At 47.0% G+C, this 19856-nt stretch overlaps 1 protein-coding gene across 2 annotated transcripts in view; it reads left to right on the top strand.

Annotated features, from left to right (window-relative positions):
• The window catches only part of MAPKAP1 (MAPK associated protein 1), an 82530-nt gene that overhangs the window by 48569 nt on the left and 14105 nt on the right, over nucleotides 1-19856 (top strand). Inside the window, exons 8-9 of one of the 2 annotated variants that reach the window (XM_065648523.1) lie at nucleotides 9544-9651; nucleotides 17154-17294. In XM_065648523.1, the coding sequence (XP_065504595.1) occupies nucleotides 9544-9651; nucleotides 17154-17294 (249 nt within the window). The remainder of the gene's footprint in view (nucleotides 1-9543; nucleotides 9652-17153; nucleotides 17295-19856) is intronic. The other variant, XM_065648524.1, reaches the window with a different exon arrangement.

The following is a 19856-nucleotide window of genomic DNA, read 5'->3' as shown; positions in this document are numbered from 1 at the left end:
GATGTCAGTATATAAAAACTGAATGTTCTTAGAAGGAAATGAGAGACAAAACTAAACCATGTAGAACAATCCTGCCTGTTTCTGGTCCATGTCAGCCTCTCTTCATTTGAAATTTCTTGTGAACAGAGGAGCCTTGTCTGATTAATCTTGTCTGATTTAAGTAGAAATCCTTTGCAGGGTGAACATGCTACTGATGATTATTTAATAGCTGCTTCAAACTGCAAACATCCCTGAACCAGAAATGCTCGGTCCTTTTAAGAACAAAATGCTACACAAGTTTAATTGTTATAAACAATACCTTCTGCCAACATTTCACAGACATGACCTGTATTTTCCGTAGGTTAGAGTAAGTTATTAACTTAGCATTCTGTTCAGTTTGGAGGAAGACTAATACTTTTTCTATAAATGAAAACAGCTGCTTTATAATAACATTCAAGTCCCTAACAGCTGTCAACTAGTGCTTTTTGCATTCTTTAAGATGTGCAAAGTGACCGAAAATAGTCTAAAATAATCTTACTTGTCTGGATAAGTGTATTATCTCACTGCCACAGGAAGCTGAATAATAAGGAAGGAGAAAAATTCAAAAAACAGGGATAGGACATAAAAATAAAAGCCTCCATATCATCTTTTAGTCCAACAACAGAAACAAAGGAGTTAGAGCTGCAAAGGCCAGTCAGAAGAAGCTGTTCTCTCACCAGGTCACTGGGACCTGCAGCGAGCAGCACAGTCCGTTCCACAGCCGTGGGTTTCAGATTTGTACACACAGAGCTGTTAAGAGTTCCCTCAGAACTTTGGGGACAGAAGCTCAGATTAAAGAGACCAGGAAAGAACCACGAAGTCCGTGGGGATGTGGCACCGTGAGGCACGGCTGGCACCGCCAGGCGCCGCGTGGCACGGCTGGCACCGCGGCGGCCGCTCGTGCTGCGGATGAGCTGCAGGTCTCGCCTGGGTTTGGCTCCTCAGCCCCACCTTGTAGGGGGGAAATGGGACAAAAAGAAATGGCTGGAAAGCGCGGGGGGTGTAGTTTTATCGCATATATGTGTGCATGTATTTATATTGATAAAAAAGGAGAATTGGGAAGATAAACTGTAAAAATGCAGCCCCGTGATTAAAGCATTTCTAAGAGATGAACCACAATTAGAATAAACTGTCATTGAAGTTTGATACTGTCATTGAATGAGGGTAACCGAGGAGTTTAAATTTAAATATGTTAGAGTAGGCGATGCATATGTTTGCTCTGACTCCAAAAAGATGGAAGCCCCAGCATCTGTGACAGTGAAAAGCCGATTAATTTGTATTTCCTTGTGTTTACATGCACGCTTTTCTGCTTAATGTTGGTTTTGAATTTCTTTCACTTTCAGTGCTTTGTTTTGGATAATTATAGCATCCCTGCAGAGTCTCGTGCCTCCAGTTACGAATGTCTTTACCTGGAAATACTTCAGAAATCCTGGTTTTCCTTGCATTGAGCTGTTTTTATCAGCAGGATTTAAATGAAAAAGAACATGGATGTTTGTAGATCCTTGGTCGAGACTCTCCCGCTCGCTGCCCCCTGCAGCACAGAGGTGATGGGTGCCGGGGTGCAGGTCCCGGGTGAGCCCGCTTCTCCGGGCTGCGCCGCGGTCCCCGGGCTGTGCCGGGCCCTGGCGCTCGCCTGCTGTGCCGTGCTGTGCGCTGGGGACAGGGGGTGGTCCCTCGCTTGTTTTGTGGCAGATCTTCCTGGGCAGGGCTGGTGCAGCGCAGGGTGAGCCCCCCGTGCAGGACGGGGTGCGATGCGGCTGCTGGCGGCCAGTTCCTGCTGCCCACAGAGCCCATCCGCGCCGGGCAGCGGCAGCGGTTGATTCCAGCCCGTCCTCCCAGCCGCTGACGCTGAGCAGACGCTGACAGGACGGGGGACGGGGATGTTGGGCTATGTGGAACAGCTCACCAGGAGTAAAGTTTGTGAATAGTTTGTCAGAACAGAAATAGCTCGTTAGTCCTGCATATTTGGGCTGATGGGATTCTGGACATCAGCCTGAATGGCTGAGGGAAACTTTGTGAAAGTGAAATATCGAACTGAGTCTATTTTAGAGCTCTTGGTATTGAAATCATACATTTGTTGGTTCTTCTGGATTGGTAATAAAGCTGTAATTTATGTGATATTTTAAATTCCACCGTTCAGTGTTTGGATGACAGAGACTCCTTGGTTTATTTTGTCCACTCTGATGGAGGAGGGCACTGCTGATGCCCCAGCTGCCTTCACGGGATCTCCTTCCCACCTGCGTTTTGTGAAGCCTGCGGAGCCCTGGCCGGGGGGGTCACGCTGCCCCTGCCCGCGATGCTGTTGCGTGGCTGTGAGCGGGGAAGCACCTTTTCAGTGTATAACCCGGGGATGAGGTGGAGACCTCGTGCTGCTGTGCAGTGCACAGAACGGGCCGAGCCGGGGTGGGGATGTTCATACTGGGATTCAAACATGATCATTTCTTTCTCCTTTCCGCTTTATTTAGAGCTATATATCGGTAATTGAAAAGGAATAAAAGTCTCTAGTAGCAATTAAGGAAAGCATGTTCGTTAATATTCTGCAAAGACTGGTTTGCTGCTAGTTATGCTGCATGTTTTCTGTCCTACAGAAAAGCGATACATAAATGAAGCGTTTGTTTCTTTTTAAGAGGCTTTTGACTAAATTCTTTAATTTCACTGGCTGTCAAGGTAGTGTTAAGTAAAATGGGTTTGAACTGCTGTAGTTTTTGTGTACTGGACTAGATGTCAGAAACCTTTGCCATCACTGGAAATTCTGTCACTCTGGATTTACGATCTGTTTCCCAGAGCTGAATTCTTAAGCAGTGTGATTTAACACCTTGGCTCTCCATCAGCCGGGCCTGGCATTTATTTGAATGCATTACACCACTGGTTTCCATAAACTATTTTACAATTGTTTCATATAAATGACTGTTTATTTCTACAAAAACCATCTGTATTTCTGCAGAGAGCAGCAGATAACTGTGTGTAAAATTCAGTAATGTCACAACAGTGCAAGTTAAGAAAAAACAGATTGGACTAAAAAAAAGTCTCATGCTTGTGCGTAATGTTAAAAGTTTGTTTTCACTATTTAAATAGATTTATTTATTAACCAGTATTTGCATTTGTAATGACAAAATCTTTATTCCACTTCAGAGGTGTTGAGGGGCTTTGGGGATTTTTAACAGATAAACAGATTTAAGATGTCCTCATAGCGGTAGGATTTGAGATGTAAACATTCTGGCCTTACAGCTATTTCCTCTCAAACTGTTTACATATTTTCTGTTGTTTGATTGTCCTTGCCAAGCACACAATGGAATCCTTGCCCTTCTGTCATGTTGTAAGAAACATCCCACAGAAGGAGCCCTGAGCCCATTCTGTTCCCGGTTTCTGTGCTCTCCACAGGTGTTGATCCTTCTCCTGCTCCGCTCCCCAGCGGTTTCTGATCTGTGCCCGGCACCAATGGCAAAGCCGGTGCTCCCGGTGCCTCCCCAGCGGTGCCTGGGGAGCAGCTCCCACGGGTCGCGGTGCCTCCCCTGTCACCCTGGGGGTCACGGTGCCGCCTTTGCCGCCCCCGCTGAGCTATTGCAGTTCTTCCATGTGCTGCCCATGGAAACCTGGAACCCAGGACTCAGTGCGACTGATACTTTCTGACAGACTATTTGAAATGATAGAAATACATAAACCTCCTCTTTTTTATGACCTTGTAATAGCTGCAACATATTTCCAGCAAATATTTTCTATAGCAATAATAAAAAAGTGATAACAAAAAAAAAGAATATAAATATAGTTTAAACTCAAAAGAAATCACACTTTCAAAACCTAGGGTTGAAGCAGTGAAGCAATAAATCATGTATCCTTGTGAAAGGAGAAACTCGAAATAGGAAGGTACCACAGACATCCACATTAAATGTTTATCAACTGTTTTCTTTTGACTACTTTCCTGTCTTACTTCTGTACGTGGTCAGAGCCTGAAACATAGCTCATGTTCACTTCTGCTTATTTGCTGCCTGTCTGGCATCTCCTGCCCTGGCTATTAGTCGGTGCCTGCCGAACTGTCCTGAAATGTCTGATTGTTGCTGTGATGTCAGGATCGCAGCCGCACGCTGGGCAGGCGGCTCCGGCCACGTGTGGGCAGGTGGCACGAGCGGCTGCGAAGAGCTGTGAACCCCGCGAGCAGACGCAGCCCTGGGGTGCGGGGAGGTCGGTGGGAAGCTGCTGTGCACTTCCACGTGATGTGTGAGACACAATCACAGAATGTCCTGAGCTGGAAGGGACCCCCAGCGGTCACCAAGTCCCGTACTTGCCCTTGCTGAACTTCATGCGGTCGGCGATTGCCCAGCGCTCTGATTTCCCAGATCCCTCTGCCCTCAGCAGTGTCAACAGCTCCTCCAGTTCTGCGTCATCCTTGAACTCGGTTGGCATCCCTCAGGTGTCCCAGTCGCTTGGGTGTGGGTGGTGGCCAGTATGAGCCCCGCTCGTTGGAATCTAGTATATACCTGCAAATTGTAAAATTAAATTGTGGCAAAGAGCAGAATTAATAGATGACATATGGGCAAATGCGATGCACTGAGGAAAAAATTGGCACAGCTTTCGTAGAACAGGTTGTGGCTCAGGAACCGGGAGCAGTCTGTGAGGAGTCAGACCAGCTGAATGAGGATGCTGTGTTTTTATGGCATGCTTAGATTTCCAAAAAAGATTTGACAAAGGCTCATAAAGCAATTAAGCTGTCACAGGATGAGAAGGAGGATCCTCACAAGGATTAATAATTGATTAAAAGACAGGAAACAAAGAATAGGAATAATGGCCCTCCGTTATTAGTAACTAGATTACTGGTGGAGTTCCAGTGGAACTGGTGAAACCCACATTGTTCTGTTAATGTGGGGCATGGAAAAGGATGTGAATGCTGATGTGACAAAATGTGCTGTTGATACAAAAGAAATAAGAATAGTGCAAATAAAAGCTGTCTGTGAAGCACTGCAGAGGTATCTCACAATGCTGAGTGACAGGACAATAAAATGAGAGGGAATTCAGTGTCAATGAGTGCAAAATAATATACATGGTGAAAAGCAAGCGTAACTATATGTATACAATGATGGGCTCTAATTACCTTCCATCAGTCAAGGATCTTGGAGTGGTCCTGGGCAGTTGTGGGAATACTTCAGCTCAGTCCTTAGGAGCAGAGAGGCAAACAGAACATCAGAAATTAGGGAGGGAGAGAACAAAACAGAAAGCACTACTATGCCAGTCCATAAATCATGGTGTGCCCACATCTTAATTGTCATTTTTTTATCTCAGAAAGGATAATACAGAAGTAAAAAGACACAGAAATGGATGTGTGCAAAAATAGATCGGACACGTGAAATGAGGAGTAGATGCTAAGGAGAGACGATCTTTTCTAGTCTGGAAAAGACATGACTGGGTCCAAGAGAAGCCTGTGGGTTTTGTTTATACTGGTCTTTTTGGTTTAGGTTTGACAACTTCACAAACATTAAATATTGTGGTAAGTCTTTCTGTAATCCTCGTTTTACCCTATTAACTAGTTTGGAGATGATGATGGGTTTTGTTTGGGGTTTTGTTTAAAAGCCTCGTTCTCTTTTTAAGTGTTAGTGTTTGTTTATTGTGCAGATTCAACCCCTGACCGGTGTATTCTTCATTGCTATTGAAAGTTAATGGGGGAAAAATTGCATTCCAAACATTTGAACCTGTAGTAGCCATGGCTGAACTTAGTTGATCTCTGGTGATCGGTTCAATTTAGTTACGATTTTTAGCCATTAGGCTGGGGCTGAATGATGGTGATTTGGTTGAGGCCAAATGTCTGCAGAAAATTGGCTGTTTGATAAGAGCCCTGTTATCAGAGGGGGATACTTTCTCATTTACATTTAGATGAGTATTGATTATTTATTTACTCAGAGAAGTGAGATTCGTTCCCAATCTTATCTCTCTCGTCTCTGCTTGTCAGCAGAAAGAGAGATAGCGCTCCTGACATCAGCCCAAGATAACAGCACTTTGTAGTGAAGATAAAAGTTGGAATGGGCCTTTTTCTAGTCTTGACTGAAAGGATAAGTTTTAAAAATTAGAACTGATGGGTCATGCTTTCAAAACCCCATTCTGAAGGCTTTGCAGCTTAAATGGCAACAGAATTGGTTTGTTGTTATGCGGATGGCCATTCGCCTTTTGTAAGAGAGCTGCTTAATTTGATGATGGGCCGGGATTCTTCCTGGGGCACCTTGTGTGCCTGGGCAGCTGGGCTGGAGTGCTGAGTTTGTGTCCCTCTTTGCCTCTAATTCCTGAGACATCCCTCTCATTGAAGGGGTATCATGAAATAGCAACGTACAGTGGGTGTTTGTGGGCACAGCCCAGGGAGGGGATGGTCAGACGGGGTTCCAGCAGAAGGGATGTGTGGTGTGGAGGGTCAGCTCGCAGGGGAGGGTGCAGAGCAGCGCTGTCCATCTGTCTGTCTGTCTCAGTCAGCCCCGTTCCTCCACAGCTGCCCAGCTCTCATTGCGCCAAGGCAAGCCTAGAAGAGGAAAAATGCTGTTGGCTGGGAGTATTTGTATTGTGAAGCAGAGGTCATGTAAATGTGTACAGATACTTAGAATATATTATTTAAAAGTAGATAACACTAAAAATCCATTTACACTTTAAAAATGAATTTCTTAGTATTTTATGGTTTAAGGGAGTTATTCATATGGAAGTGGATCCAGCTGGTGGAATCAGATCCACACAGAGGGCTGGGAAACCACTGCCAAGCTCCTGCTCTTAACTTTGGCCCCTTGTCGTCATGCGCGTGTGATTGTCTGAGGATTTGGAGGCCACGGTGGAGTTGATGTCTGTCTGTCCTGTAGCGTTGATGTCTGTCCATTAGCGGTAGCGTTGTTGTCTGTCCTTTAGCCTCATTCCGCTGTCACAAATCCCAGGGCAAGTCCCTGTCCGTGCTGTGGAGCTGGTCCCTGCAGCAGCGCTCACCCAGCACTGAGCCCGCAAAAGGAAATTGTATAAACAGAAATGGCTTAGTGGGGTAAGTGAAGATTAGTACTTCAAAGTGTGTTCTGTGGGACGGATCTGCTTGGCTCCTCACGCAGTGTTGGGTGTGTCCCCGAGGGCAGCGGCTGGGGCTGGGCCGGGGGCAGCAGTCCCCGTGCGGCCAAGTCCACCTGTGCTGGTCCCCAGTGGGACGGAGGCTGCGCTGGAGAACCAGCCGCTGGGACAAGTGCAGAGTGCGGGGGCGGCAGGGCCCGGTCTCGGCAGGGCCCGGTGGCGGCAGGGCCCGGTCTCGGCAGGGCCCGGTGGCGGCAGGGCCCGGTGACGGCAGGGCCCGGTCTCGGCAGGGCCCGGTGGCGGCAGGGCCCGGTCTCGGCAGGGCCCGGTGGCGGCAGGGCCCGGTCTCGGCAGGGCCCGGTGGCGGCAGGGCCCGGTCTCAGCAGGGCCCGGTGGCGGCAGGGCCCGGTGGTGGCAGGGCCCGGTGGTGGCAGGGCCCGGTCTCGGCAGGGCCCAGTGGTGGCAGGGCCCGGTGGTGGCAGGGCCCGGTGGCGGCAGGGCCCGGTGGCGGACCTGAGGCTCTGGGGAGGAACAGGCTCCGTCCGTGCTCGGGGCACTCGCGGTTACGGGTCTGGGACCAAGGGCGCGGCCGCTCGGTGGGAGCCAGCGGTGCTGCGGGCGGGGGCGTCGCTGGGCACCCGTCGGCGTCTGGAGTCTGGGAACCTCCGGCAGGTGTTTCTGACTAACGGACAAAGCAAGAAGGTTTTGTTGCCGCTGATTCTGTTTTAAAACTTACAGCATTTTTTGAATACAAATTGATTTACAGCTTTGATATTTGTTTCAATTCAGTATATTTTGGTTCTGCCTAACAAGCCAGGCCTCTGTTTATTTAATTTATTTTCAATTTTTAATCACATTTCCAGTAGCTAGGAGAGGAGTAACGATGGCGCTGTACATATTTGCCTCTCTGTTCTTTGTCCAGCGCGGGTTGTTAGTAGATGTTTGAGCGGCTCCAGGCGCGGTGGCCGGTGCCGCGGGCACGGAGGCAGCGGCTGCGCTTCCCCCGCACACCGCGGCGCTGAGTCCGCTCCCACCGCCACCGGGAATAATGGGGCTCCATTTCGTGGAGAAATAATGTTCCGTTTGGGAGCAGAATGTGCTCGGGCTGCGTGGTGAGTGCTTCACAGGGCTTCTGGGGAGACAAAATGAGAAGCCATAATTGAAATTCTGCTGTAGTAAATTTAAAATTAATTGGCTAACAAATTCCATTTCTTAGGCATGTCATCTGAGGCTAAAATACTTAATTTTTTGGTATGTTTTAAATATTTCATCATATACTCTCATAATTCAAAGTCAGGAAACATTCAGAAATATTTTAAGTACTGATAAAGAGGGAATAGATTTCATTATTTCAGTTCTAGTTATTTTGTTACATTAAGACCTTGTTAAAGGTGATTTGCATCACTTTAAGTTTTTGAGATATCTGTTTAGCATTATTTTACCAGCTTATGCCGAAATACACAGCTGAGAACCTGGTGTGAGCAGGAGCAGATCCCACCGCACTGCGGGGCTCAGCGCAGCTGCACCAGCTCCTGCCTTGGGAAGGGACCTTTCCTCTGCCCAGGGTCCTGCACAGAGCCGGGCTCACCCGAGCTGGGCTCATCCAAGCCGGGCTGACCCGAGCCGGGTCCTCTCACCCCATCGGCTCCTTTGGACCTGCCTCACAGGGCCGTCACCTGGAGTTGTGTTAGCGTGTGCTCTTTTGTTCCAGTTAAGGCAAATAGTTTAAGGATCCATTCAGCTAAAAGATTTTTTTTTTTTTTAAGTGGCCTAATTTTTGTAGAAACATTTTTTTAATCCGTTTTTGGTTACTGGAAAACAGTTTTTCAAGTAATGTCTTCCCTTCAGTGATATGATTTGAGAAGGAGGAAGTTGGGACCTGGATCTTGAAGAACTACAGTTAAATGTGGCTCATATGAAAATAATTCATTTGAAGCAACAGCATCTGTACTTGCTGATGTTTGAAGCGGTTCAAGGTGAACAGCGTGCAGTTCTCTGGAAAAAGATAAAATCCATGAAAACATAAAAGCCGTCACCCCGCGCTCGGCGCAGGTGTTTGGGGAATGGCCCTGGCAGAGGCAGAAGTTGCCAGGTTGGGTGTCACGGAGCTGAGTTTCGTGACGAAATGCAGGTCACGAAAGGCCAACTTTCCTCCCCAGAAACACCAAGGTCCGAGTAGATATTTCTTACAACAGGCAATACCCCTGTCATGCAGCACAGGCAGGGGATTTAGTACAGGCTGGTCTGGTGTAGGAATAAAAGTGCCATGTTGGACAGGAGTTTGTTGGGCAGTGCTGTCAGACAGCTGGAGGTGACTGGAATATTGTGTTTTCTTGCACACCATCCCCTCCCTTCCTGTGACAGGGCCCCTCCCCTTAGCAAAGAGCCTTGAAACATGAACATCCACCTGCCTAACTTGTAGGTACGAGTAATCTCGTGTTAGTTGAACGTGATAAGCCATCGCTTTGTTAGAAAACAGATGATTTTACAAGTTACTTTATGTTTCAGGTCCTCAGTATCGGCTGGAGAAGCAGAATGAACCTAATGTCCCAGTAGATTTAGACTGTACCTTGGAGAGCCAGAGCACTTTGGAATTCTGCCTGGTCCGGGAGAACAGTATGTTTCCCCTTTTCACTTTTGCTCTTGTAAACTGCTTAAACTCACATAAATTCTGTATTTTGGAATATGAGCTGTGCTGTCTGGGCAAGTAAGTTTTGACGAGACTCTCTTTCCTGAGGCACTTCTCAGTTGTGCCAGAACAATATTCCAGAGGGAAATGATGGATTTCAAACCTTCTAGTAAATAGTCTGCATCCTGTTTATCACTTCATGATTAATCTTTATCTGTTAAACTCTGCTCTGTAAAGTTATGACCAACACTGAAATACATGGAAATATGAAACTTTTTCTGTTGCAGGCATTTCTTAGTGAATAAAGTGATTGGTCTGCAGTGTATTTTGCCGTGTCAATACGGCTGTTAGAGACAGTGATTTTTTTCTAGTAGAATTTAAAGAAATTAACCATGCACATATAACTAGAGCAGTATGATGATTTTTTAAGTGCTAGACAAATAATCTCTCCAGCTATGCTCAAATATTTTTATTATGTTACTATTTTAATGGTCCTAATCATATTTCCTGATTTATTTATTTACAAGGAATTATCTGAAATTTTAAAAAAAGGGCATTTAACATTGATTTGTGTTTGTCCTCCATTGCATTTTGGTCTGTCCTTCATTCTTTCCAACAGTCATGCTCTCAGTTTGGGTTTTTTTTTCATTCCATTTTAATTCAGCTGTAAAAATATTGGTTGTCCTAATGAGGAAACCAGTAGCATTCATGCTCTCAGCCAAGACGATGGTCAGAATATTTGCTGCAAACAGTCACAGTAAGAGCCTGTTTCAAGCAGTAGAAGAGGGGTTTTTTCTTTCTTTACAGAGATTAGACCTTTCCATTTATGCTTTTTGGCTATAGCATTTCATATTTTATCCTGGTGTGACAGCAGAGCATCCCGAAGCGCCTCCCGGTCCAGGGCGATGCCGGGCTGTGCTGCGGTGCGGAGCAGGGACACGCTGCCGGGATCACGCTCGGCTGTGCCTGCCGTGCTCCGTGGAGCGGGACTTGCACCAAATATTTTTGGTGCTCCTGGTTCGTTTCTTTGTAAAACGGTTCTAAGAAAGTGTAGGAAAGAATGCGCAGGAGGTAGCCGGGGTGCTGTGCGTGAGGAAATGGAGCAATTGTAACCTCGCTAATCAAGTTGCACTCTTCCACAAGCCAGAATTCTCCGACGTCTGCATCCTGGCTATTATTTTTGTATCGATTTTTAATCTATGAAGAGATGCATACTAGTCATACTTCCATAGGTTTTGCAAATTTTGATTTAAAATAACATTTCTTTTATCCAGGCTCTGTAATTAAATTATATTGTATATGCTGCATCTTTAACATATTTTGCTCGTCTGTGGAGGGATGTTGTGGCTTGTAGCTGTATCTGCTGATGCTCTTAGCTCTCTCGAGTGACTAGGTTCAGGTTGCACCATTACTTTAAATTCATTGTAAGTTTGTAGGTGGTTTAGCAGGAGGCATTCGCTCTGCTCTGCACCAGTAGCAAATGCTCTGGGAGATCCTCAGAGCCTTGTCTCAGAAGAGGTGTCAGCGGTGATGTCGAGGGAACACCTGAAGTCCTTGTGCAGCCGCTGCTGCTCCTCCCTCCCGGCGAGGACACAAATCCAGCTCCAGCAGAACTCCTGTGGAAGGCGCAGGGCAGATCCCTCCAAAGGCCCCTGAATTCCTGAGCTCTCCTGCCCCTCCGTAAACAAATGGACGGTGCCAGCTCAGAGCGGGGCCTGGGCCTGTGGCCGGGACGCTGATGTCCCCGGTGATGGGAACCCTGGGCTGGGCCCGTCCTACCACGCTGCAGCGGCGACACATCACGGCGGTTGTTTGTCCCTTCATGGGTCCCGTGTTCGTCAGCCAGAGCCTGGAACGTGGAACAGCAAAGGCCAAACAGACACTGTGACTCTGCGGAGTTCAAGAGCGAGTCACCGCTTTAGTTTGTTCAAGGCTGACAGTAATCCAGGCCAAACAAGCAATACGTACGTGGGTCCTGTCTCCTTTCTGCTGTGCTGTTACTGTTCTCTCAATTGATACCCAGCTCACATGAGGAATGCAGGAGAAATTTTCTGCTTATAGTTTCTCCCCCAAAATGTGGGTGAATTTCAAGTAATTTTCCGTTGTCCCTGCTCAGGGATAGATGTGAAACACCCCTGCAGTTAACCGCACACATAGATGTTCAAGGACAGTACGGTATATAAGATCAGTCATAATTCATGCATTGTACAGGCTCTGGTTCCCCCAGTACACAATAAGAAATTGGCTTTTGTAGTGCTTAAGCAGCTATCTTTTGGCGTGGCATTAGAACAGAAATATTGACAGTTTTGCACTATTAATAAAACAATAGCTTGACAATCCTAACATCAAAATGAAATATTCATTTTGTGCATTTCGTTTTTGTTTGAAATACTTTCAACTCAGATATGCCAGTCAGGGAGAACTCTGTTATAACATCTATTATTTGGAAATGTGCTCTTCATAGTCTCATATTCATTTATAAATATATATATGTATGATGCCAAACATCTGCTAGTAAAATAGCTGCCAGTTTCCTTTGGGCAAATAGAAAGTTTATATTTCAGGATATTAAATGAAACAGAAAACTTTCCATTGTTAAGAAATATGCATGAAGAAGTCCCCTATCTAGCCAAGATTTGCTAATAGCATTCAGACTAATAAACTGTTTCCAGTATGCAGAACTTTTTAACTTGCACAAAGATTTATCTTTAAACTAAAAGCCTGCACTTTGTAATGTGAAATGCTTTTATCTGTAGTAGCAAACTGTTCATGGCTAATTTAGTTTTATTCTTACCATCTTACTTCTGGAAAGTTCCTCTTTCTCATTTTATCATTAGATAGTAATTAGTATTCAAGGGAAATTGGTCTTAATATATTAAAATTGGTTTAGTGCCTTTAGACCTGTACCAAAGCCAATGTCTTATTGGAAAATGTAATTGGGGACTCTGTGTATGTAATTAATTGTATTACAATTAAGAACTTTCATTAAGCAATATACTAGTACATTAAAGTAATAAGGGACATTTTTGCAATGCAGTTAACTTTATATTTTGTTGTTTTATCAAGGAAATACTGATTCACTTGCTCTTGAATAGGCTACATACAGCGTTCAATATTCTGATACTACTAATGTGTCATTTTGATACATCCTCTGGTTCTCACAGGATCCCCTTTTGGATAAGCTCCTTGTTTTAGCTTTTACCTTGTTTTCAGACTCATGCTTCCAGCGCCTGTTGTTTCATTACTGTTTGTCGGAATTCTCTATGATGAGATCAGACTGAGTTACAAATATAACTCTGTATTTCACAGTAGTTCAAGTACTTGAACAAAAATAGTATCTCTATGCTGAACCTGGTTTAAAAAACACAAAACAAAGCAAAAAGACCCAACAACAGAGTAAAGATCTTCAACTGTTGTTTCTAGACTGGGAAATCTGTCAAATCTAGAGACTGCAAACTAGTGCCAGGGCTGTGACTGGTGGGACACCATGGTGCTCCACCGCAGTGCGCGTCTGAAAGAGAAGTGTGTCACCCTTGATGCCGTTTGTGCTTTTTATTCAGCTTCTGTGGGCAGAAAACACTTCCCTGTTGATGGTTTGGTTTGGTTTTTTTTGAAGTAGGAGGCTGTTGTTGGTGTTCGGTGCGGTTTGGCTGCACAAGCGCTGAGCAGAGACGCGAGCAGCGCGGCTGCTGGGAGTCCCTCTGCTGAGGACAGAGATGGGCGAGTTGACCATCAGATGGCTAAAGCAGAACGACGTGTGGCTGCCAGGGACGTGTGTGCCCGGGCAGGGCTGTAGTCGCTGCTGGGTACGAGCGGTTGTGGCAAGCAGAGCTGGTAGGAGTGGTGGCCGGCTGGTCCCGGTGATCCCGGTGTCCCCAGCGTGGTGCCGAGGCCGCGGCTCTTTTCCTGCTCCCTCCATGGGTTTTCCCACCCTGCTTCTCCAGTAACTGGTCCCCTGTCCTGGCCCAAGGGAGGTGCCTCCCTCGGAGCTGTGCTTTGCACTTCATGCAGCGTCTCATCGTGTACCTTGTTTATCCCACACCTGATTTCACCTTTTCTCACGTTTTCTTTCACAAAGTAATCTTAATTAGGTAGACTATAAGGAAAACTGCAGAGGTCTTTGCAAACTGAGTCTCTGTGTGTTGTGGAAGGAATCTGTTCCTCCCGCGCCCCGAGCGCTCTCTGTGCCAGCAGAGCCGCGTCGCCGGGTCGGCTCTTGGGCTGAATAATAGACCTGGAGCATCCACTTTACTTGATTGTCTTCCCAAGCAGAAGCTTTTACGTTCAAAAGCCACACTGTGATCTCCATTACAAATACCCTGACAGGCCTGTAAATATTTGACAGGTTTATTCACAGCTGCTTGCATGTGGAAAATATTTTTATGCTTTCCCCCAGTCAGCTGGCAGGGCTGGCGCGGAACGCCGGCGGTCTCACAGCCGTCCTCGCCAAGCTGCGGGGTCACAGCAATATGCCAAGTTCTGCAGTCAGGTTTTTCCCTGCAGGGCATTTCTCCCTGTTGTTACTGATATTACTGCCATTATCCCGGGCACCCGCAGGGGTCCGTGTGTCTTGCCATCTTTAGACAGATGATCTGTTTTGATGGTGGAGTTCCTGGCTGCTCTCCCAAGAGCAGCAACTGTAGAAATTCTGTAAACCTGAATCCATTCACAAAGCTTCATAAAACAAACACGGCAGAGGTGCCGACACACGGAGGATCTGAAAGGCTTCCAGAGCAGAGTCCCGCTGCTCGGCTGCTCCGGCAGTTCAGGTGCTGACAAGGTGCTTGTGTTTTTAGCTGTAGTGACAGTTTTTCCCCTGGATATGATCTGGCAGGCTGCTGATTTTCTTTCTAATACTTTTAATTTGGGTGTGTGAAGTCTGGGAAGACTCGGCATCATTACAGCAACACGTAGTGCCCACTCTGGGTGATTCGGGGATGGAGACGGTGGGGAGCACAGGGGCAGCAGCACCCGCTGAGCGTCCTGTGGGTCTTGGTCTGGCGAAGAGTTTTGAGAGCATTTTGCAGGAGGTGCAAGGGCAAGTTAAGGTGTTGCCATCCTTTGTGTTATTTCTGGATTTCTTACGGCTGCCGATCCAGGTTGTCCACTGGTGTAACGCCGTGTTAAGCCCCTGCTGTACAGAGTTGTCCCCTTGCACGGGGGAGTCTCGTCACCTGCCCTTGGGACGCTGCCACGCGCTGGGAGGTGACTCCCCTGAATCCCGAGCGGGGCTTCGTTCAGGGCAGCACTAACGAGCTCCCTGCGGATGGGAATGTGTGGGGCTCAGGGTTCCCCTCCCAGCCGCGTGCTCTTCATGCCGTGTGCTGTCCCTGGTCTGTCCCCAGCGCCGACTCCCTGCAGGCAGGAGCACACCCGGGTGTAACCGCCCAGCCAGCGTCGCTGGTCCCTGCAGGTGAGGAGGGTCCCGGTTCCCGGGGCCGGCCGGACACATCGCTGGTCCCTGCAGGTGAGGAGGGTCCGGGTTCCCGGGGCCGGCCGGACACATCGCTGGTCCCTGCAGGTGAGGAGGGTCCGGGTTCCCGGGGCCGGCCGGACACATCGCTGGTCCCTGCGGGTGAGGAGGGTCCCGGTTCCCTGGCCAGGCAGCGGTGCTGCTGCCATCCCCCTCCTCGGCTGCCCGGCACCGCTGTGCCACAGTGCTGCACGGTGCTTTTAAGAGCACCAAAAAGTTTGACATATCTCAGTGTATCTTTGAAGTACTGCAGCATGAGGGTTTGACATGATACATTATGATAATCCATAGTATAGAGACATTAACACAGGGGTCTTTGACAAAATACATTGTAATGTCTCTGAAGGAGCCATTACAATTTATCTTGTCATTCTGGAGCGTAGAGTGGCTGCAATGTTAAGATGGCTCTGCATAAATTCACATGTAGACTGTTTCATTTGATTTTTAGAATTCTTTTAAGTCAAATGGCACAGCTTCATTTGTAATTAACCCTCTGCTGTCCCCCTTCCCCAAAAAGAGGTCCCTGGTTGTGTGTTGGGAGGCCGTGGCATCCCCTTGACCCTGAGGCAAGATGGAAAGCTGATGTGGCTGATGTCTGTGAAATGGGAATATCCTGCTTTACACTCTCAACATGCACTTTGACTCATTTAACAGCAAATGCTAGTCTTGCTTTGATGCAGACATGAAAGATACTTGTCATAGGCAGCGACATTTCTTATGGAATTAAGAGATAGGAAAGGGAACACTTTCAGGCAGCCAGAAGAACGCTCCATGCTCCGGTGGGGTTTTCTTCTCTCTCACTTAGGTTTGTCCTGCTCACGGCCACCGCCCCAGCATGTCCTTGGCTGAAGCAAAGAGCAGGTACTTCTGGAACGCTGAATTCCACTGCGAAAAGGGAGCTGCTGCTGCAACAGTGCGGTCTGAGACCAGGGCCGGGGTTTTCCTCCCCAGGAGCCGGGGCCTTTCCTGGAAAACCATCCCATGTCGTGGGGCCCAAGCACGGGAACTGCCGTGGCTGCCCCACAAGCTGAGGTCTGCAGGGACCCAGCGCCCCAGCGGGAGGGTCGGTGTGGGGAGCGTTAGTGTTGAGGCTGCTCCAACTGTGCAAGTCTCAAACAAAATTAATGCAAAAAATCTGACGAGTTCTGAGCCTGCTTTGCTGGATCTTTAAGACCTGTACTAAAATTCCATCATCTCATCTTCCCATTATTAAAATTTCAGCGAAATAGAAAGTTTTCATTAATCTCCTGCAGCAAATTTAGTGCTCTGAACTGGCAGTTGATTCAGCTTTTAGGACTACATTAGCTGGGAAATTAAACAAAACGTGTCATTCTTCAGTATCTTCTGTAAGAAGCTAAATCAGTTTTCAAACATATTTATACCACTTTATCTAACAGCATCTGAATGATCATTTAGAGCTGAGATGCTTTATTAGCAGCTGGCATAGAAATTACTCTGCACAAAATTATATATCGCATTATAGTAATGTTTAAATTGGTGTTAATCCAACGTCATAAAATGTAAAAAATCTTTAAAGTGCGTTATATTTTTTCAGTAATTGGCATTTTGGCTTAATGAGATGTTACCTTTTATAAAGCCAGTACCTGCAGTAGTAATGAGAATACTAATCAGTAAATAAAGCGCAGCCCCGTTAGCGGGTGCTGCGGGTGCCACAGCGAGGGGCCAGCGCCACGTCCCCTTGGGGACAGCGGAGCGCCAGTGCCGCCTGCCCGGGCTGGGCCGGGCTGGGGTGTCCCAGCGGGTCAGCCCCAGGGGTCTCGTGTCACTGCTCGTGCTGTGGGACACGAACGTGTGTCCTGCTGTCCTTAATGAATTAGTGATTCTGGCTTTGGATGGAGGGTGAGAATTTCCTCCTCCCAGGGACAGGGACTTGAGCATTTTGTTGTTTCTTGAAGAGCCCTCAGCAGCTACAGACGTCACAGCCGTATTTAATGCTAGCTGAATCGTACGTGGGATTTTAAACCTCTCGTTCATTATTGTTGGCTTGTTTTGCAGGCTCGAGAGGAGAAGAGGTCTCGGAGGAGGACCCCCAGATCGACATCGCCACCGTCCAGGACATGCTCAGCAGCCACCATTACAAGTCCTTCAAAGTCAGCATGATCCATCGGCTTCGATTCACCACTGATGTTCAGTTAGGTAAATCAATCCCTACTGTAACGCTGGGGAAAATGGGACGGTTCAAACCTTTGGCCATCTCTAATAGCTGCCTGTCCATCTCAGGTGTTTTTAAAGCAGTCATTATCATGTTGGTCTGTTTTCTCGTGGAGCACATCACTCCAAAGCGTTGCTACCGTTTCAGCGGTTAAAAAAACTGCTTTCTGTTGAAATTGTGGTTTTTATTATCCGCAATCAGCTAGCACATGTTTCTTCCAAAAGAAGGCCATTATTTAATGACCCACTCTCTTTTTTTTAATCTAGGCTTCCTAATAGAAAGCTTCTTGCCAACTGTTTTGTTATTTTTAAATGACGCCGTGCAAAATTAGGAATGATTAGGTTTTTCCTTTTCTGAGACCGAAAGATTTTAACAAACAAGAGGAAATTTGAGGTGGAACAAAGTACAACTAGTATTCTCCAAAAGGTTTTATATTGCCCTTATTAGCTTTCTGAATGCTTTTGAAAACCCAAAGGCCAAGGGATGACAGAATCTTGAATTATAAAAGCCTTATTACTGTTCTAAAATGATTGAATGGTTTTTTATCTTTGTGTTTAAATTGTGAAAATTTGATTAATGATGCGTTGGTAGGTGACCTGTGACATTCCTGCAAATACCTTCCATAAAGAAATGATTCAGCAGTAAAATATTAAGTGCCATTATGTTTACAAAATACATTTATTCTGTAGAATTCAGTAGAATTGTAAAATTCACACTATAGCAGTTTCTGTATCATTGTCACTACGGTCTCTTCATTCCTCCACCCTTAAGCACATACAAAAGTTATATCTCTCAAATTTTTACAGGCAAGGCTTTCTTAGTTTATTTGGGGCTGTCCTGTTAGGGAAGGATTGATGTGCTGGTGCTGAGGCAGGACAGCGCTGGGCACGTTTTCTGCTCTTGACCAACTATCTGGGTGTGATAGTTTGCTGCCAGTGAAGTTTGACTCACTGTATCTGGAAAGTGTCAGAAATGAGAGCTTGAAAAGGTCATGACAGATCAGGGAAGATAAATGGTTAAGGAAGAACAGCTGTTAAATGAAACAAATGGCTTAACTCGTGTAGCAGCGAAGGAGCTGACCCTGTCCAGTAGTGTAAGGACCATAAAATTTCCCTTTTATAACAATCTGTGAACTTGTATATTTTTGATGGCAGTACGCTGACAATGTGGTTTTTGTAATGTAATTACTTTTTCAAAATCAAAGAAAACCCCAGTGAGATATTCCAAGTTTGGGCAAATGTACAGCATCAAAACCTCTAAATAAAGTCAAAATAAATGTATGTCGCTGGGGTTTCTCCTGAAATTTTTTAAGATATTAAAAGAGCAATGCTGGTAAAATAAGCATGGAGGTGCTATTTGGATTAGGGCTGCTGACTGTTAACGTGTTCATCTTCTGCGAGTGCCAGACTGCTCCATAGCCTGAAGTGTAAAATCTATGTCTAATTTTTTTAATGTCTCATCCGTAACTGTGGTTTGGGAGCTATTCTGTGTCCATTTAATGATGGGAAAGACTTTTCTCTGTAGCATTTTTATGTCATCAGTTTTATGTATCCGCCGTAGCACAGTGCCAGTTTTGCTAGAGGACGCCGAGGATCCATAATGGTCCCACTGCCCCTTGTGGACAGTGCGGAGGTGTCGGGAGCCGGGTGGGAGCAAGAATACGGCAAGGGGGACGCGCTGAAAACATCGGGTCCTTCGGGGCGAGCCCCAGTCCCTGGCAGCCCATGGGAGGACGTTTCCGCGGGCCAGACCCCCGGACCAGTGCAGAAAACCCTGTGCAGCTGGTCCGCACTCCCAGTTTGCTCCCACACAGCCGGTCCGCACTCCCAGTTTGCCCCCGCACTCCCAGTTTGCTCCCACACCGCCGGTCCGCACTCCCAGTTTGCCCCCGCACTCCCAGTTTGCTCCCACACAGCCGGTCCGCACTCCCAGTTTGCCCCCGCACTCCCAGTTTGCTCCCACACAGCCGGTCCGCACTCCCAGTTTGCTCCCGCACTCCCAGTTTGCTCCCACACCGCCGGTCCGCACTCGCAGTTTGCTCCCGCACTCCCAGTTTGCTCCCGCGCTGCAGGACGCGCACCCGTGTTGCGTTTGAATCGCTGCCGTGCTGCGTTCTGTCTCAGTTGCACAGAACAGGGAGCAATAGCGTGAGCTGCCTTTGTGAATTACTGTTTGCATACCGGCTCTTTTTGAAATGTTAGAGCTGTTTTGAGGCCCGATCATTGAATTTGAGGCAAGGTTTACCACAAGTCTCAGAGTAAGCTGTCTGTGTACATCGCGCCTAGTCCTACAGCACAAAGCGGTACGTAACGACCGCGGGAGCCATGCCCGCTCTGCCGGGTGGGTTTGTGGCTTTACCCACAGCCGGGTGAGCGCTGGGGTTTCTGGTTTAGCTCATATTCCACTGTAAGGCACATACAGTTGTACCCTCCACATTTTTACAAAGGTAAATGTTGTGAAGGAGTAAGATACATTTGTGTGGGTATCGCATTAGCAAAACGAAAAGCATATTGTCTTGGAAAATGGCTGCTGGCAAATATTTCAGA

Source organism: Caloenas nicobarica, chromosome 19, assembly GCF_036013445.1.
Source record: "Caloenas nicobarica isolate bCalNic1 chromosome 19, bCalNic1.hap1, whole genome shotgun sequence".
In the NCBI taxonomy this organism is placed as follows: Eukaryota; Metazoa; Chordata; class Aves; order Columbiformes; family Columbidae; genus Caloenas; species Caloenas nicobarica.
Note: the sequence above shows the minus strand (reverse complement) of the source record. Positions and strands in the feature narration are given on the sequence as shown.